Source organism: Apium graveolens, chromosome 2 (genome assembly GCF_009905375.1).
Source record: "Apium graveolens cultivar Ventura chromosome 2, ASM990537v1, whole genome shotgun sequence".
In the NCBI taxonomy this organism is placed as follows: domain Eukaryota; kingdom Viridiplantae; phylum Streptophyta; class Magnoliopsida; order Apiales; family Apiaceae; genus Apium; species Apium graveolens.
Window position 1 is genome coordinate 309,294,201 of NC_133648.1, and position 20,694 is coordinate 309,314,894.

The 20,694-nt window shown below is 34.7% G+C and overlaps 1 protein-coding gene and 1 long non-coding RNA gene across 3 annotated transcripts; both read right to left on the reverse strand.

Moving 5' to 3' along the window:
• Window positions 1–5,954: 5,954 nt before the first annotated feature.
• On the reverse strand, window positions 5,955–10,493 carry LOC141708695 (glutamate dehydrogenase 2). The gene is made up of 9 exons (XM_074512446.1): window positions 10,191–10,493; window positions 9,688–9,801; window positions 8,739–8,960; window positions 8,439–8,513; window positions 8,104–8,220; window positions 7,768–8,018; window positions 6,786–6,861; window positions 6,610–6,696; window positions 5,955–6,312 (listed from the first exon to the last, which is right to left on the reverse strand). The coding sequence occupies exons 1-9, from the start codon at window positions 10,296–10,298 to the stop codon at window positions 6,127–6,129; spliced, it is 1,236 nt and encodes a 411-aa protein (XP_074368547.1). The 5' UTR covers window positions 10,299–10,493; the 3' UTR covers window positions 5,955–6,126.
• A 2,678-nt stretch (window positions 10,494–13,171) lies between these two features.
• LOC141708696 (uncharacterized) lies at window positions 13,172–20,344 on the reverse strand. 2 transcript variants are annotated; one of them, XR_012569594.1, is made up of 6 exons: window positions 20,204–20,344; window positions 17,268–17,358; window positions 16,995–17,176; window positions 16,308–16,378; window positions 15,294–15,508; window positions 13,172–13,822 (listed from the first exon to the last, which is right to left on the reverse strand). It is a non-coding gene; the product is annotated as an uncharacterized LOC141708696 (long non-coding RNA). The 2 variants fall into 2 exon arrangements; XR_012569593.1 differs by lacking the exons at window positions 13,172–13,822; window positions 15,294–15,508; window positions 16,308–16,378; window positions 16,995–17,176; window positions 17,268–17,358 and adding an exon at window positions 18,829–19,993.
• Window positions 20,345–20,694: the final 350 nt, after the last annotated feature.

Here is a 20,694-nt window from a genome sequence, read left to right on the forward strand (position 1 = left end):
ACATGACCATTTTGTTGTGGTGTAGTAGGGCAAGAGGTATGATGAACAATTCCAAGAGAATTAAAATGTGTTTGTAAATCAACATTGGTAAATTCTGTTCCATTATCAGAATGAACAATTTTGACAGTATGCCCAAACTGAGTATGAACATACTTAAGAAAATTTTTAATCATGGAGGGCACCTGAGTTTTAACAGAGAAGAGAAAAACCCAAGTGGCCTTGCAATAATCATCCACAATCGTTAAGAAATATCAAAAATTATTATGAGTAGGTTGTTTGTACGGACCCCATACATCTAAATGTATAAGATCAAAAAGAGCAGTATTGTGAGAGTCACTAACTGGGAAAGGTAATCGATGTTGTTTAGAGTAATAACAAATGTCACATTCCTGAAAATTACATGAATGCTTAGGAATTACAGAGATTTTATTAAGAATGACACTAGATGGATGACCCAACCTAGAATGCCATAACTGAGCGTTAGGTTCAGGAGAATCAATCACAGAATTACACACTGTGGAGGAAAACAGAGTACTGTTTAAGACATATTTACAAGCACTACTACAGGTTTGAGACTGAGACTGAAACAAATTTGGAACATGAAACTTGTAAAGACCATCCTGCAGATTACCAATCTCGCTCTCCTTCTTCAAAGTATGGTCCTGTAGAACACAAGTATTGGCAGAGAAAACAATAGCAAAAGAAGGATGTGAGAGTAATTTGGAAACAAATATAAGGTTGCAGTTAAAGTCAGGAACGCATAACACATCAACCAGAGAAATATCTTTGGTAAGCTGAATTTTTCCAGAATGAGTAATGGCAACAGTTTTGCCATCGGGTAAATATAATTCATCTTTTTAAGGAATTAAATCATGTAAAATAGATTTATGACAAGTAATATGGTTGGTAGCTCCAGAGTCCAATATCCAAGTGTGATATTGATCATTATCATGACATAAAACTGAATTCACCGACACAATTGAACATGAAAAAGATGAAGTACCAGACATCTGAGAATTGGAAGGAGCATTCCAGGCATTTGTTTGTCTCATAGAGTCCTAAATCATCTTAGCCAACTGTTGACACTGAGCATCTGTGAATAACAACGAGTCTTTGTTGCTGCCTTCATTTTTCACCTCAGTAGAACCAGAAGTAGCAGAATGAGTAGTGGATATTTGAGAAGCTGACTTGACATTTGTGCCAAAGGAATTAATGCCCTGAGCTCTCCTTGGCTTAGGCTTTGGTTTACCATAAAGTTTGTGACAATCTAGATACCCGTGTAAACAAAAGCATTTGTCACGTGTATGTCCAACTGAATTGCAATAATCACAGAAAGAATCATTGACTTTCTTTCCAGTCGAGCCTGCTGAAGTAGAACTGACATTACCAGCATTCTTGAATTTAGACAGGTTATTGTATTTCACATTCAAGGCCATAGTATCAGTTAATGGCAAAGCACTAGTTCTGGCAAAATCACGTTGAGATTCTTCTTGTAGTAACAAAGAGAAAGCCTGATTGATAGTAGGCAAAGGTTGTAACATGAGCAATTGTCCTCTAACAGCAGTGTATTGATCACTAAGCCCCATAAGAAATTGACTGAGATTGATCATATCCTTATATGCTTCCAGTTTCTTAACATGATCACAATTGCAGCCAGTTGTTATACATGAACAGTTAGGCATTGGATTTAGATTATCAATCTCAACAAGAAGAGTGCGAAATTTAGTAAAATAAGCAGTGATACTCAGAGTTCCTTGAGTGAATGAGCATAATTCCTTGCGTAACTGAAAAACTCTAGGCATATTAGTCTGAGAAAAGCGAATTGCTAGATCATCCCAAATTTCTTTAGCAGTAGAAAAATATGCCACACTATTTCTAATTTCTACAGACATGGAGTTTAAAAGCCAGGACAACACCATATCATTACAGCGTGACTACACAGCATACTGAGGAGATGTAACAAGAGGTTGAGGTAACGTTCCATCAATCATACCTAACTTCATCTTAGCAGATAGTGCAATGGAGACAACACGAATCCATTGATAATAATTCTGCTCATTAAGTAATTGAGTAACCAGTGGAATACCTGGATTATCAGAAGATTGTAGAAAATACGGATGATTAGCATCTATTACTATAGAAACGGTACCGAAAGTTCCAGTTGCAGCTGCAGCATAACTAGCATACGTCGTCATAACTATGTTGAAGCACTGATGGATCGAAATCAGAGATCGAGAGATCGAGAGAGATCGAAGAATTGAGTAAGATGAACACAAAATGCGCACAAGGTGTTTGATGAAAAGCTCAAACAAACTATAAAGTGAAGATCTGGAACCACATACAAAAGATTAGAATACAGCGGATTAAATGATGATAAAGATGATAAAGATCGAAATTAGCTTTGATACCATGTCAAAACATGATCATATCTACTGAATTATAAAGATGAACAAGAAGAGTTTATATTGATATGAAAATATGAAGTAACAGTTGTACAGAATGAGAACATTACAAATGTATTTATAATGAATGTGAAATATAACTAACTCTAACAAACTTGGTCATGGTATATTGGTGATTTTAGAATCACGACCGGTATCTGTAACAGAAACCTTTTTCTCTTTTCATTGATCCCCAACGTGTTCTCGTATTTCCTTTCTTGTTCATATAATTCACTACATCGCAATAAAAATAAAAAAACATGTGATTCTCTAATCTTCAGCCTTTGTAAATCACCTCTTAAGTTTACATTCATATTAGCAACACCGGTACTTTTGTGTTGTAACATCATGTACACCATGGTTCCGAGAGTTACAGTAGCACATAAATCTTAAGCAATTTTACGGTCATACTATAACTGAAGACTTCATAAATAGAGGATTTTAAGTGAGATGGAGTTACAAGGATACCCGGTACAATTAACTATTTTACGAGGTTGCTTTCTGAGACAGAATCTGAACATTACATAAACCGGACAATAGGCAGACGAAGTGATCTAAAAGTGCTTGTATAAATGCAATGCTAATTTGATAACTGGTGATCACCTTCTCCCGGTTTATTGCTGAGTTAAGATTTTATAACGACTGATCTAGCAATCAGCAATTGATCTGCTCACAAACCAATTATAGCGCGGAGGAGGTGAAGTTGGTGGAGCTCATTGGTGTTACCGAAGGTGTCGCCGCATATGGCGATGGAGGAGGCGGTGCAGCATCTTTTCCATCTACGTAACTGCTCATCATGCTTATTAGTATCTGGTCTGCAACCAAACTAATCGACTTCTTTTCTACGTTATAGTTGACGCTGCTCATTCTGAGTATGACATGATCTCCTGCATCATAATTATACAAGTAGCAGCTTAGTTGATGACTTGAAAATCTAATAACCATTTATATAGTATAATGCTAGCTAATTAACTAGTTTAAATTTCTCGACAGAAGGTGGACTAATGAATGTGGTTAATTACCTGGTAACATTCGAGCTTGAGATCCCAACTGAGTAAAGAGAGATAAAAGAAAGATAACAGTCTTCATTCTGATAATGGATTTCTTCATTTCTATACACAGTAGTGGCACAATGAGGAGCATAACAGTTGAATTAATCTCCTAATTTATAGCCATATCAAGTAGTTAGCGTGAGATTAAATAATGATGTACCCAAAAATTGACCAAGTCATTTAAAAAATACAAATCACAAAGTATCGTAACATGAACATGAGTCACAAGCATGATGAAATAACTCAAGTGGTTAATAACTTATCTCTTGTCATCCCATATTCTGATTTTGATTCTCGCTCACCCCGAGATTAGTGAACACCGAGTTAACTTCAAGTTCAATGCTCGTAAAAACGGGTTATATTCCACTACAAATACAAACTATTTTACGAGACGGAATTCATAAAATCGGCACTTAAGATAATACAGTACATACATTATGTTCTTGATTGCTTCAGCCAAGTGTTTATCATTGATGATAAAACAAAAGGGGTTAGGTATACTGCACCATCTTAGTTACGACTTAGTAGTTCCCGCTAGTGGTACACTTGACACTATTACTAGTTTAACAGTCTTTGCCTCATTTGATTTGTTGTTGAACTTTTTTGAAGTGTCATCACAATTTTATATAACACATTTTTTAGAAAAACAAGTTAGCTACCTACCCAGCACCAGCAGCAACTAACTTTTTTTGTTGTTGACTTGGGCTTAATCGTCTCTAATCGATTATAGTTTGAATCCAGAAAATAATTTATTTTTTCCTAAAATTTATAAATTATATCCTATATATAATTTATACCTCTTAATCGATTACGTTTATATCCTCTAACATAATGGAGTTATTGTGGTACAGTTGCAGGGATGAAGTTGTCATTTATGGGCATTATTAAGCGAATAAATCAAGGTTCGATTCTTGATGAGTATAAACATTAAATCAATATAAATGTTAAAGAATACAAATATGATTTGATACTCAAATAATAATAAATATTGACATTTTAGAAAAAAGAAGGTAAAAATTTTAAAAAATAAATGAAATGAGAAAATAAAGATTCTCTCCGTCCCTCGGGTTCTTTATATTGGGGAACGAAAGATCGACACGCATTTTAAGACTATCGTAAAGTATGGTTCCCTAAATAATTTTAAATATTTTTTTTGAATAAAAATATAATGGTTAAATTTTTATACAGAAAAAGAAAATTTTAAAAATAAATTGTAAAACTATACATTAATCGGTCTTAAAATGCGTGTCAACTATGAGGAAAAAAATATGTAAAGAAAATGAGTGAAACGGAAGGAGTATAGATCAGTGTTCCAGAAATCACTAGGCGTCACAGGACAGTGAGGGTACCTTTGACAGATTAATCGGCAAGTCGGAGATTAATCGGACCGATTAATCGGAACATTAATCGGAAGAATATAAATATTATTTTTAATTTTTTATAATTTTATAATGATCAATATGTCAAATAATTGTTTAACAAAAGAAATTAGAATAATATTAAACAATATTTACACATTTATCATTCGTTATGTACTAATTATTGAGTTTACAATATTAACTATATTTTAATTTACACTTGTAAACTAATTACAATATGTCATTTTTATTTTTGAAGTGAGAAAATAAATATATTATATTACTTGTTAATTCTTACCAATACTTTATATTTAGAAATTGGCATGATATTTTGTGAAATTATGAAATTAATGAATTAAAATCATAAAAATGTAAAAAAAAATATTTTTTTTAATTATTTTCAATCTAGACCGTCTATGACGATTTTTGACTGTCTAGCCCGCTTATTCCTGATTTTGACACGATTTCGAAAAACGCCAAAATCACCGTTTGAGTCCAAGTCAGGACGTTTTATCACCGCTAGGCACCCCCTGCGGCCGATTTTTAGAACACCTGTATAGATGCTATATGGATAAAAAAGTCCAGTGTATTCCCGGGTACAAAAGTCGCATGTTCCTAAAAGATCTATTGGTCCATGTGGCCGGTCAGGGGGAGAGATGGAGAAGATAGATGGGGGAACTAAGTTACAGAGGTCAAATTTATAGGCTTAGAAAACTGACATATAGAGTGATAATGCAATGCAATGTACATTTGTTGGATCTTCCAACACGACAAATAATTGTGCAAGCCACTTCCGTTTCCAACTCTATGAAAAATAAGATCAACACAAGTAATAAGGGATACCTGAGTTTGATGTATACTTCAAATTTCTTTACTCGATTGCACGACCAATATTTGGGTTATTGCAATTTTGGCAGAATTAACCGTAAATCGTGCCATAAGGTGCGAACCCGAATTCACAGAACACTGGTAATAATATCCCTGCCTGTGTGCTGAGTATGAGATGAACCAAACTTTCGTTTGGTACCATAATATACAAAAACTGCAGGATATACCATCTAAATTTCGATAGACTCACTTGTAACAAATTAAAAAATCGGAGATGCTCTCTAAACATGATTTGCAATATAGAAATAAGTATCCCAACAGGAACCTTTAACTCAGTCAGACTGTATATTAGTCTTTTCCAATTTTATACCCACGGGTACATTAATAATTTAAAACTTCCATAACTAAGTATCCCAGAATCAATTAAATGTCATATACTTGATCAAATTATGCCTCCCAACCCCTTAACATGGTAGCACGAGCAACCCGATTCACGCCAAGTGTGAATGCACCCATTCGAAGGTCGCAATTATGTGTCTGGCACATGTTCTTGATATTATTGAAAGCTCTTGTCATGTACCTTTTGAGTTCCTTATTCACCTGTTCTTCAGCCCACGCAAACCCTTGTATGTTCTGCAATAACAAGAATTATTGACAATTGTAACAAACTTTTTTTAGCTCTGCTGTTAAATATTAACTTTTCCTCGCAGCATCCATTTGATAACAAAACACAGCATCAAGGTAAAACTCTAAGAAGTGTTATATAGTTTGTTCTAGAAGGGTTGTTTTCTTTTCCTATAAGTGTCTGAAAGGGAAGGGTTTGCATATTAATTTCCAAGAATCACGTATAAGATTTAAGGGTATAAGATTTAAGGGAGTAGAGAAACCAAAAGATAAAATGTGCTTAGCTGCTTTAGTAATTAATGTTACCTGAACCCACTCAAAATAACTGACAGTCACACCTCCAGCATTTGCATAGATATCTGGTAGGACTACAACTCCTTTCTTTGCAAGAATCTGCAGCATTAATGAATTTTTGTTAATATGTATCATGTATGTCATTTTCGATAAATAAGTACAAAAAAGATATAGAGATATAAGCCTACCTCATCAGCTTCAGGATCAGTAGGATGATTGGCTGCTTCAATTATAAATTTAGCCCTCACATCACCTGCATTTTCTCTTTTATAAAGAGGATAAGAAAATGGAGCAAATTCAGTCAGGTAACTATATTATGCTGAGAAGATCTTTCACTCTGGTATAATATAGATTATCTCATAAAGACATCCTATACAAATGAAACAATAGTTTCCAAACCCACACACATGAAGCTGCATACTACCAAAAATTTTTAGCCACCATTCACCAAAAAATTCATTTTGTAATGTATAATCCTTTCAGAAAGTTACAACAAAAATACTGTTTTCGAATTATAAAACACAACATTAACCAATTTTACTTTTGCAAACATTTGATGTTGCACTTGTTTTTGCTTACAATATTACTTGCTAAATTAAAGAAAGTAATTGGTTAGTTTTGCAGAGACTATGATTCAAGCACTTGCTTCGGATTTCTAATGTTAATAACTGAATCAAAGAAAACAATTGGTTTTACACATTCAAATCACTGCATTTTCCTATAATTCAAATGTGTAAGGCTGACGTGCTTTCTTTCCGATGCATTACATTCCTTTCAATCAGGCAATACTATGCATGAAAATACAATAAATTTTACTCCATATTGCATTGTATTTTACGAGTTGAGAAACATATTCCTGCCATATGCATACATCGGCATACAGAAATGCATCAACTGAAATCAGAGTTCCCTTTTATGGCTAAAGTTAAAGATATTTAAAATATACAGTTGAGATTTATCTTGCTAAAGATCCGCGAAGGATCATAAACACAACCCATTAACAAAAAAGATGCATGCATATTATGCTTCTATACGGCTTTTAATAAGTGAGGGTATGATAGTATATCATACTTGTTATAGCTTGGTGTGGCATTTGCCTTGCTATATTAATACAGAATTTTTCTTGGAAAAGGCATAAAAACAAGATATTCCGGTAGAAGAAAAAAATACCTGTTTAAAACACCACCCAAAGCACATGGTATAAGAACATCACAGTCATGCACAAGCAAGTGTTCAGCGCTCATCGCGTCTCCACCAGTGAAACCTTTTAAGCTGCCTGTCTCATCTTTATGCCATTGCAGAGCGGGTATATCAAGCCCTTCTGGGTTTGTGACTGCTCCAGTAATATCGCTCACTGCGACAACCTTTCCACCTCTCTCGTGAATGAGCCTTGCTGCCCATGATCCCACGTTCCCGAAACCCTAGAAAAAACCAACGCATTACAAAACGAGTCATGCATATATATATGCATAACACTGCATACAGATACTATTTAGGATAAGGTACCTGAATAGCAAACTTCTTATTCTCAATTGACTTCTTATGTTCTTTTAGTAAAGCTTGTGTGGCATAAACAACACCACGCCCAGTTGCTGCATCCCTACCCAACGAACCACCAAGATCCTATAATTCCATTATATATGCATACCATTTCTCAAATTAGATAGGTTATATATGTAAAAACTATAATGGGTGCCAACGAAGTGTTGGTGGAGGTCAGGAGTTCGATTTCTGGCGTGTGTGCGTGTGTAATCAATTAGCAAAAAAAACTATAATGGGGGATCACATCTTAATTATCCAAACAAAAAGTTCCAATGGTTTCAACTGAATGTAATACATACAATAGGTTTTCCTGTCACAATAGCTGGCGAATGCCCATGGAATTTTGAGTACTCGTCCAAAATCCAAGCCATGGTCTGCCATGTTCACATACAAATACATTAGTTTCATTACATTAGATTTTTTATATGTATACGGGGAGAGGATGCAGGGATTCAAATGATGACCTTGTCACAACTCAAGGGGGAAAGGGTTTTTGCAATAAACATTATTTTGGATATAGCAATATATACTTAATAACTCTGCTCTAGAGGTAATTTTATATTTAAAAAATATAAATTCAATAGGCCGAGATGCAAAACCTGAGCATTGGTGCCCATATCTGGTGCAGGAACGTCAGTTTGAACACCAATTAGATCATGAATTTTCTGAGTGAAGACACGCGTAAGACGTTCTAGTTCACTGATACTTAAATCCTTAGGTGAGCATCCTATCCCGCCCTTTGCACCACCATAAGGAATGTCCACTACAGCTGTTTTCCAAGTCATTAGTTGAGCCAGGGCATTTACTTCATCAGGATCAACCTTGATAAGACCATTAAAGAGCATCCGTTAGAGCAATAAACGTATTAATAAAAAAGAAATAAGTTAAGACTGTAATGCGCAAAGATTCCGACAAAAGTAAATACAGTTAAACCAAAACCATATCAGGCATAAAAATCCAAAAATATTAATGATACCAACAAAAATCCCGCAACCAGAAACGACAGAAAACCTTTCTTGCGACAAGATATAATCGAAATCAAACACTTCATGGCGGCAACGTTAAATAACAGCATCGAATGTAAAAAAAATCATATTTAAACTACTGAACAAACACCCACACACATAAAAAAAAATTCAGTGCAGGGTCTTTTCTACTGCTAAAAAACAAATCAAATCCATCACAAACAATCAAACAGTAAACTTAAAACAGTTTCCCATTTCCGATCACAACCATCAAGTTCTATTGGAATCCCATTTATCAAACAGTACTATAAGATTAAAAAATTGCATCCCAATTACATATTAAACCAAATCATACATGTATTCATATACAATGCATATAAAACAAGATTTCCACAAACCGAGAACAAAGGGGCCTAAAACCCAAAACCCCAAACATCATGATCTTTAACCCAAAATCAATAAAGATCAGATCTTTATCCATGGCCACAACAACAAATTACAAATTAAGCCTAAACATTTATACCAAAACCATGAAAATCAATAAAAATTTATATAAACAAAAATATAGAAATATAAAAAATACCTCAGGGTGGTATCTGATGCCCCCTTTCATGGGTCCACGAGCATTATCATGCTGGACCCTAAATCCAACATAAGACACTAGTTCTCCATCATCTTTCGGAATTGTACATTCAACCTGATCAATCAAAACAAAACCCCATTAGAAAAACACACATATAAAATAAAAGGGCTCATGTAAAAACACTAAATATATTAAAAAAACAAACCTTGATTTCTCTGATCAATTCTAGCAAAACCCCATTAAAAACACACATAAAAACTAAAAGGGCTAATGCAAAACCACAAAATTTATATAAAAAACCAAACTTTAATTTTTCTACTCAATTATAACAAAACCCCATTAACAAAAACACAAATAAACTAAAAGGGCTCAAGTAAAAACACAAAATTTACAAAAAACATAAACCTTGATTACTCTGATCAACTATAGCAAAACTCCATTAACAAAAACACATATAAACCAAAAGGGCTAGTGTAAAAACACAAAAATCATAAAAAAAAAACCTTGATTTCTCTGAAGGGGATCAAAAGACTCTTCTCAAGTTTAGAATCCAAGTTGAGAATGCGAGAGGCAAGCCGAAAATTACGGTTGGTAGCGGCTAAAGCATTCATTTTTTGTATGTATAAACACAAAACGGTTGTATTTGTATGTATATATTGAGAGCCTTTCAAGCAAAACTTGTCCAAATAGTTAGGGTTTAAAATGAGTTTTATAACACGTCTGCTGATGCTTACCCAGACAGCCCCACTGCCTGATCTTTCGCAAGACAAGATTTTACGTTAGAACCTCCTTGTTCAAATATGTTTCTTATGCGACTGATTGATTTTATTATGTTATTTCTTTTTTTTTCTTGTGTTTCAAATAAAAAGTATGTTTCTTTTTTATTGTTAGTTGGGGAATATAATAATTATGGGACGAGTTTAATATGCTAAACGGAAATAAATCGCATATATGGTTTAAGATAGGATCGAATAATTGATGATTAGCCGATAGGACACGGAAACTTAGGCTGTAATTCGGTCTGGACGAGTCTAATTTGGAGCCGAATATATTTTGAAACGAGTTTAATTGAGTCAAGTTTAGTTGGCTTATTTAAATAATCGAGTTTAAATTTTTATCGATACTCAATTCATTTATTTTTACGAGTCAAGTCAAGCCGGTTTGTTTAACTAAACGAGCCAATTTTATCGGGTCATCTATAATGTTTCATTTTAGAGTAAATTGAACCTAAACGCTATTCAAACTCGACTTTATTAATTTCACGTGTCTAGTCAAATTGGTCCGGCTAATTAAATAAATTGAAATCTTTTTTCAAACTAAGTCAGTAAAACGAATTCGAGTAAAATTATATTTAATTAACAAATATGGTAATGGGTGAGAATCGAAGTTGACAAGAAAAAAGCTAACAAGAAATAATTAACAAATATCGTAATTTCAATTTTGGGTTTTACATTAGCGTAAAAGTTTTTCCTTGCCGAATTTCCGCGTGTAAGGTGTTGCAAAAAGTTATTACTCCATGACCAATAATCATGTTCACGTGTGTAAATACCACTTGACTTGACTGACGTGTCTCCTCTATCCATTTCATACTATTTTTTCATTGGAAAAGAAGCCCATGAATAAGCCCAAAAAATCGAACTGATATCCAAATCAAATAACCCAGCTGGAATAGTCCTTCATTGTTTTTGTTTGTTTGCAATTCCAAATTGGGTTTTTTAATGTGATTGCACCAATTTTACAATTTTATTTTTAAAATAATTAATTATATTCTTACTAAACTCCCTTAAGTATGTACTTACAATATTTTTCTCTTACAAATTAAGTTTTATGAATTATAACACATCCCAAGATTATAAAAAACACATATGTTAATTGTTCAGGTCAGGAACTAAGAAAATGTAAATATAAATCATTAATATCCATTTAAAAGAAAAAGAGAAATTTACAGTTTGTTCCCAAAGATTTAGGTAACATTTCTTTTTAGCACAGTACTTGAGATTGTGACAATTTGCATCTCATACTTTCCTGTAACATGCATTTTGCTACATTTTCGCAATTTTTCTGTCCAAAATAATTTACAGAGTTATTCAATACATGTTGCAACATTTTCGTAGTTTCATGTCGAAAGTGTGTGTGACGGATCTAAAGCTTTGTAGGAAAAATATATTGAATTGAAAAAATGACATTTAGTACTACTGGAGCCATGCCATTTTCCATATGCAGGGATAGCTTAGTGGAACTCATGGATATGACACTGCTAGATGAGAAAATGTTGCTTCAGGCGCGTAAGCATATTGTTGCCTGGTGGACTCATGCTGTTGCTCCTGTATATTGGTCCTGAACTATAGCAGGATACAGCATGTGCGAAGGAGGCTTGGCTTCTACATGTGCCAACGACGCCTCACAGACGTAAAAGCTGCATTAAAAGATGATATGTTGTGCGTTTGTCAAACGGGATGCCTTGGCCGGAGGCACGGGACCTCCATTATTGGTTCTTGTTTACTTGTTTGCAGGTTTTGTTGGAAAATGTGGATATTAAGCCCCACGTTGTCAAGTCATTTTGAGTCATTCTTAGTGAGTGACGCTTGGAGTATATTTTCTTCCGTGATAGTTTTACGAGACACTTTGAAACACTCAAAATAGTTAAAGGATGAATGAGATGTAATTATCTAAAGTTGGTTCCTTAAAGGTGGAAATGTAGAAAGAAAAACTTGTATCCCACGTTGAAATGGAAAAGGGGTTTCCATTCCTTTATATAGCACAACATTTTAGTAGTGTCTAAAAGTGTTAGCAAGTTGTTGCTCCATCTTCTACGTGCGCGCGCAGGAGGTGCAAATTATGGGATTTCGAGATATGTATCAGAAAATTGGCCCGAATAATCACGGACTAGTTTTGCTAATTTAATTTCCACTGGGCTTGGGCTCTTAAATAAATATTCATTATTCGGTATAATTCGATTCAATTACGAGTAATAATTGACTCTCGTATTAAATTTAATTAACACGTTTAATTAAATAAGAGAAGTAGTGCACACGTTTCTCTAAACCTATATATTTTCGTTATAGGGTTTACGGTTCACTCACTCAAAATAAACAGTCGTCCTCCTAAATACAAACCCTACCTCTCTCTCTGTCGGTGATAATTCCGTTCGTTTTATCTTGGGAGACTATCGACTCGCACATACGGTGAGAGGCGAAATAACTTTAACGAGACAGTTTCAACTGTACTCGAGGATCTCTCTTCCGTTTATACCTTTTCTTTCTCTGTTTGATTTCGTTTACTCACGCAGAAACTTGTTTGATTTATATGTATTAATCGCAGATTGTTTTAACAATCTTAAAGCTAATTATTTTATACATCTGCGACTGATACATTTGTATCTGCTTGTATTGTTGAGTAACAGATCTATGGAGAACCGAACTGTGATTGACGCTGGAAACATGACGGCTGATCCCAACACACAGATCGCTGGATCTGATGGGGTTCACCAGCAGGCTATTAACCCTAACGCACAGATCGTAGGATCTGATGGGGTCAAACGTCAGTTGGGCATGTGACTTCTGTCCCACATGCGATGCCTGTTGCACCTGTTATGCCAACTGTGTCTGCTGCACACGCTGAAAAACCTGAGAAGTTCAACGGAACGAACTTCAAACGTTGGCAGCAAAAGATGCACTTCTATCTGACCACATTGCATCTGGATCGCTTCTTGAAGGAAGAGGTACCATTGCTCACTGGCGAGAGCAACACACAGACTTTGTATGTTGTGAATGCTTGGAAGCACTCCGACTACATATGTCGGAATCACTTGACCATAAGTATAAAACCGAGGACGCTGGGGCAAAAAAGTGGATTGTAGCCGTTTTCTTGACTATTAGATGATGGATCTCTCTTCCGTTTATACCTTTTCTTTCTCTATTTGATTTCGTTTACTCACGCACATACTTGTTTTATTTATATGTATTAATCGAAGATTGTTTTAACTGGACTTCTCTTTTTGTATATCTTCGTTTTCTCCAACTGCTCAAGGAGTTTCTTCAGGTTTTCTGGTGAGGATTTAAGCTCTAAATTGTACGCTTCAATGCACTCGAAAAACATCCCCTAATGCTGATTGTTCTGTCCATGATGCTAGTTGCTGCAAAAAACACCCCTAAAATAAATAAAAGGAGCGAGAAAAACATAAGGAAAAGAGGGCAAAACTATCAATTGGAATCTGAATTTTCCAAATCCCCAATTAACTACAGATAGTTTAACAATCTCTAATGCTATATCTAGTTCCATTTCATGAGCCTTTAGTGTCAACATGGTAAAGGCAATTGGTACATGAAAAGAAAAATCAAATGCTACAGTTTTCACAGATTTCTGCATATTATATGTCATACAGCAGCACTTGTTTAAAACGTGCTCTCAGAAACACTACATTGCTATTAGTTCGACATGACAGGCGGACACTGTGGTATAGTCTCGTTAAGACAGGTTTCTTAAGCAATCAAGCACCAACAACTAAGAATGAAACATAAATTTCAACCAGAGCAAAAAAAACAAATACTGGCTTCCCCACAAAACTGCACAAGAGCCAGTACAACTGAAGTCTAGGGGAAAGCCATTATCTACAGAATGGTCTTTTAAGAAAAAGGAAACATATATATATTAATATCAAGTTGATAAAGAACCACAATAGAGCATGCATAAAGGTTTACAAAAGATATACATAATGCAGCTTAACGAAACTAGTAGGTTGATTTAAGAGAGAAGATGCGCACTGCTGCGGCCTTTTTAGCATTATTAAGGAAGGCTTTTAGCAGTGGAATAGTTTGGAAAATGTTCACAAGTCAGACTTTGTAAATGAAATGCACAGAATAAACCAGTTGGCATCTACTAATTACTTCTTCAATCATATGCGTGCACAAGAAAATTGCAGCTGCTCTAAACAGCTAGTAAACTGAAACATGTCAAATCATTATCAACCGTAAGAGCGTCAATAGCAAGGTGTGCAACTTGGCAAAATCAAGATAAAATAATAATAATCTGTGCAGGAAAAATCTACAAAAGGTACTCAGAGTTCAATCGTTTCTTTAAGTTCCCTATAAAACATTATAGAGAGTATAGACTATATGTAATACGTTCTCGGTCACATCCTTTTAAATTTATATCATAAATTTTTATCATAATTCTGCGACGATGCCACGAAAAATAATGTTAGAATAGCAATTGTCTTATTTTTAACATATATAGCATCCAGGAAATTGCATACTTCTGTATTGAACTAATAATTATTCCAGCAACAATTATACATCTAGCAAAGACATTCGAAATTCTAACCTGCACATTTCAGGTCAATATAAAGTGCATTCCAACAAATAACTTTGCAAGTATCTTCCTAAAGGAATAACTATATCAACCACTAGAATGATAGTACAATATTTTTATGAAAATTATAGATGACGGGATACTGAATCAGTGTTAAAGTTCTTAGTTGTAGGTGTAGGTGTAAGTTGTCACACCAGATTTCTATTTTCTTGAACTTTCTTTGTTTATTTTTCTTCTTTGCATTTTAACATAAAATCTATCCTTAATAAACAGCTCGAGCACAATAAGAACTTTACCTTCCAACTTCTCTACTCTCCTTGGTGTATAGACCACATTGTGTATCTTCTCAGCTAAGGCTCTTCGAGCTAAGACTTTGCTCAAAGCCGCACAAGCAGCTACATACCTTCGTGACCCCAAGTCAAATTTCATGTCCTTGGAGATTGAATGTGTGACAGCAACAACGTTGATAGTGTCTCGCTGTACAAGGCATTAACGTAGAGAAGCCTATAGACTGAACATTCAGCATTGAAAAATTAAATGAGACAAAAATATGGGGCGTAGGAGAATCTTCATTATTCAAAGATAATATCACCGCTTTCATTTAACATTAGCAGCTGCATGACTGAACATATTAAAAAGGGTTTCGATTGCAGTGAACAAGAAAGTTTGAGGTGCAACGTGTCACGATCTCAAGTGTTCCAACCAAAGGAGGACGAGACCTAAAAGTTATGGGATGCGAACTGCAATCTACTTAAAGTAACAGTGGTCCAGCCACTTAATCTAAAAGGTAAAGGATGGAACACATAAATTAAACAGCAACTTTATTTGCACTTCACTCTATAGTCCCTGTTTCAACTATACGAGTTTGCATTACTTGCATGCTTCTGTCATTATGCAATAGCTGCAGATTTTAGTAATGGAATTATATTCTCTATAAAACAACACAGCAGAAAATAAATACAGATAATACGTTGAATATTATGATGCCGACTCTTTTTAACTATTAATTATCATTTTTCCAAGTGGTTACGTATTCATCCTCTAGAGCCTAGACTTTAAGGAACACCAAAACAAAGCAAAACTCAAAACCCACTGCAACAAAACAAACCCTGAGTAACATTTTAAGTGCATATACTAGGAAACCTTGCCATGGTAACAATAGTAACAATATATGTTAAATTAAGTCTATTAAAGACCATGGTAAAAAAACATTATCTGAAATTGAAAGAAGTATTTATCAAATAAAGCAGGGTCTGCAACTTCTTCAAATAAAAGTCGCATGGCAGAAATTAAAACAAGGAAGATGTTACCATCTGTAGGGCATGTTCCTCTGCCCCATAACAAAGTTGTGCATGAGTAGACAAGTGGTCATCCATCTTTCCTATAGATAACAAAAGGGAGTGTTATCAGCTGTTTGCATTGTTAATATATACTTTTTGTATTATTATTGTTTAACACTTTACGATTTTACAACAATGGTTCATTATACTTACCTCCTCTTCTGATCGATACAAAATTTTAGAGTTTGAATCAAAAAGGATTTGCTTCGCTAATAATGTGAAAGTCTATTTGGTGAACACTACTAAAAAACATCGATATCCCTGCAAGTTTTTTTTACTGCGATAGTTTAGTTAACTATCTTACCCTGGCTGAGCTGGAAGTGCCTAACATAAGTTAGTAACATTAATACGTGTTCAAATGCTGAAGTCAGCAATTTTTTTGTAAATTTAATGCTTTTTTTGCCTAACAATAGGTGTCCATTGTTCATACCCATATTTGATCATACACATATTTGAGTAACGAGTGTCCAACCCGAGTAATTAAGCAAAATAAAGATTTAAGGTAACATAGCTAGGAACAGACCTACATGACACTACTAGTAGAAAAGAGCTATATTTAACATATGAAAGTTTGCCTGTAATCGGTATATATTATATCATAATTTTACATCAAAAATCAAATCGAAGAAACTGGTCAACTGTCAAAAGAAAACTTACTTTCGCTTTCTTTGATCTACACCGTCATGCCTAGGATCATTCTTTGCAAGATAAGATCCAGACAGAATAGCAAATTGCACAGGAGAAGGTTTGGCTCTTGCAGCTGAAGTAGGAACCAGAGAAGAAGCAGAAGTAACTACCAATGTAGGCAGCGCTGGAGGGTGAGCAGTAGCTTAAGATTGCTGATATGTATACACGTAAGACACAACTGAGAACAAACTTGCGGAAATTAAGAAGGAAAAGATTCCATATAGGTGACTTTGAAACGGGTACCTTGTTGGCAGGATGTGCATTGCTTTTGAAAATTTCATTTAGGGGAAGCTCAAGAAAGAAGATGCTATGTGGATACCTGTATAGTGTATACCTGCCAAATAATACTAGTAGTTAGCAGAAACATGAATGATGAGGTGATCAGAAAGGAACTAAAAAAATATAAATCACATTTAAATCTTATAAATTCTGGCCTTTTCCAATACTGAAGGTATTTTAGATAGCCAATAAAAGCTTCGTCTTCAAAATACCGGTTTTGAGGCGAATCTGGGGTCAGAGTTTTCATATCAAATTAGCAATAAACTAAAATGGGAATCAAGGAAAACGAACAGATACTCAAGTCATCCAAATTACAAAGCTGAAAGATCTAAAATGACATCCTTGTAAATGAACTCGATATTCTAGTCTTCTATGACTGACAGACTAAAATAGATTCCTTCTACTGTTGACATGATGTAATAAGCTATACAAGGTAGGGTAACCTGACAGAATCACTATTGAACTGAAAGAGTATAACAATAATACTACATTTCCATATTATCTTAACAAGAACAGATATCTTAAGGCATAAAATTTTGATATGATTATCCTACTCTGTTCTGAACTAGGCTCTTGACTGAAATGTTTTTTAGTAATATATACGGAGCTAGATGACTCGAGTAATTATTCACATTTACCAATAACAAAAAGATCGTCATTCTTAAACGAGGCAGTAACAACTTCTTTCATCCTTTACCCAATTACTCTGGCTTCATCACAGAAATTAATGATCTCAATATTCTTATCTGAACAGTAAAGAAAAATCATAAATGACACAAACATAACAAAACAATAATTTTTTAAAACCTACAGTAAAAATAAATTGGATTTGCGAAACAAATTCCTATTTCAGGAAGAGCTGTTGGCAACCGTCATATGCATCCCTGGACATGTTCATTGGCCTGAAATAATTGCTTCAGAGATTCATTTAATAAATTTATGTTTCACCGAGACTTGCAAAAGAGAGGAATAACGGATAGAACCGGTAAAGCTCAAGATGATGGTATACTACTCTTTCTATCAATACTTGAGTTCATCACAACAAAAGTCCATATCGAAAAACAAGAAACATGCAAACTGAGGATTACTGAAGGTCCTGTTTTAAACACCCCTTCTCAACAAGATATAGCTTTTATCTTGAAAGCTACAATTGCATCCATGCCGATTATAGTTTAGTTTATTTCTAAAAAATATTGTGGTTCATGCAAGTCAGTTTAGTTCATTGTTTCATTCATTTTTAAAGATTCCCTCTTGAACCCAAGCCTATATATCTCATGTCTATTTTGCAACTCCTTTATGCTGATAGTAAAGGTGTTTCTACTTCGTAAGCAGGCAGTTCCACAGCTTTCCATCTAGATAGAAAGTTTGCAATACACGGAAAGTGTAACGTGTGCATCTCTTCAATTTTAGTTCTTTAAAATTTTCTTTGAATAACACTTGGACTTCATGTCCCTTGTTCTGTTTAAATTATGTCAGTATAATTAATAATATGTTCAAATTAACGAAAATATGATACAAAAACGCATAAAAACAACATAAACTGTTTATATATATGAGAAGAAAACAGAAAACAGCATGCTACAGAAATATACAAGTATACAGATTTAGGCCAGAGTTTCCTCTTGATTTATAAATTCACTTGCTACATGTACATTCAATTCCTAACCCTGTCCCATTTTCGACTGGGTATGGAGGCGGTATAGAAGGCCAAGACGGTAACTGAACTCACAGATTCTGGGAAGGATAACCTGTCTAATGGAATTGCATAATCTTCGTCCAGTTGAATATGTACCAAAAACAGGATACTAGATTCCAGGATTTTTAATCTAGGCAAGATTCTTAAGGGAAGCTCTAGGAAGGGGTAGTAACTCCAAATAGTTCTCTGATACTTGGCATTCACCAAGAGATGGAGCAAATTTGGGAAGTTGCCCCGGAGAAGGGGATCTTCGACAAGGTCACCGGAGTAAATGTGGGCAATGCACATTACAAGAGATAGAATTACAATAAAGCCAGTCATCCATTTGCCATGGTTAAAGGATGCAATTCCGAGAGGACCATTTGTGAGCACGTTTACAACTCAAACATGAGGTTGGTAAAGCACAACAAGTCCTGCCTTTACTCTGTATTGAAGGATGCACTTGATCAACTTGAGAGTAGCAAAGTTGAAAACATTGTTGGAATAGATCTGTATTGATAGGTTAAAATAGGATGCAAAGACATATCTTCTCATGTTTTCCATGTATCTTCAACTTACCGCATCACAACATAGACCCAGTTAGCAACAGGCCGGTACCTTACAAATTGGAAGATCAAGAAACATTCTAAGGTTAAATTTATGTACTTGTCTTCACTTGGAGTTAAGAATGATGAATTTCCGGACAATATCAGAGAAGTAGCGAGATCCATAGCTCTGCTATTGCAATTCTATCGCGTCCATGTGCATTGTGAGACCTTATCCCAGATCTCCTTCTCCATGTCTTCGTCCCAACTCCCGGGTTTCCATAAATGCCAAGCATTAGAGAACTATATTTAGTTACCGCCGCTTCCCACAGCTCCCATTAAGCATCTTGTCTAGATCAAAAATCCTGGTATCCAGAACCAGTTTCTACCACATCTTCAACTGGATGAAGATCTACAACTTCATGGAGTAACGAGTACTCGGACGGAGTACTCCCCGAGGACTCCGAGTACTAAATGGCAAGTGACAATTCAAAAATCAAATTACAAGGGTGTCTAACATACGAAACATAAATCAAAATGAGACTAACTAAAAACTGATTCAAAGCCTATTACAAACTATCCAATTACGAGTACATGGTACCAAAAAAACTTAAAAAACAAAAAAAAAATACAAAGAGGATATATACATACAGTACAACAATATTTTTTGAAATAAGGACCTGGTTATCACTTGAGATGTAGAAGTGTACACCAAGCTAGGCGGCGTTTGTTTGACCTAAAGTCACTTGTAACTCACGAGTTGAGTAGGGTTTCCTCTTTTTTCATCTGTTTATGTATCTATTGATGGAATAAATTAGGTCGAAAATATAAGTGTTTTTCGGGGTTTCAGCCTTTGACCAATTGACATGGTCTAATAATTCTACAAACACGTAATTTTCTAAAATAAAAATAAGCGCCGTAATTATCATATTTAATTATTGAGATTAATCGAAATGCGAAAATATACCTGAATTCATAAGACAATAATTGTTATGGTATTTGAATCTCTATTGTTCTTGATTATGATCTTCCTCAACCAAGTACTCCTTACATACTTAATATATTCCGGACTATAACCTTATTTATATACAATCTAATTAAATCTCTCATTATAATTTAATTGGTTCTGATATAAGGTATCCATTTATTAGACTCATACAATACATTAAAA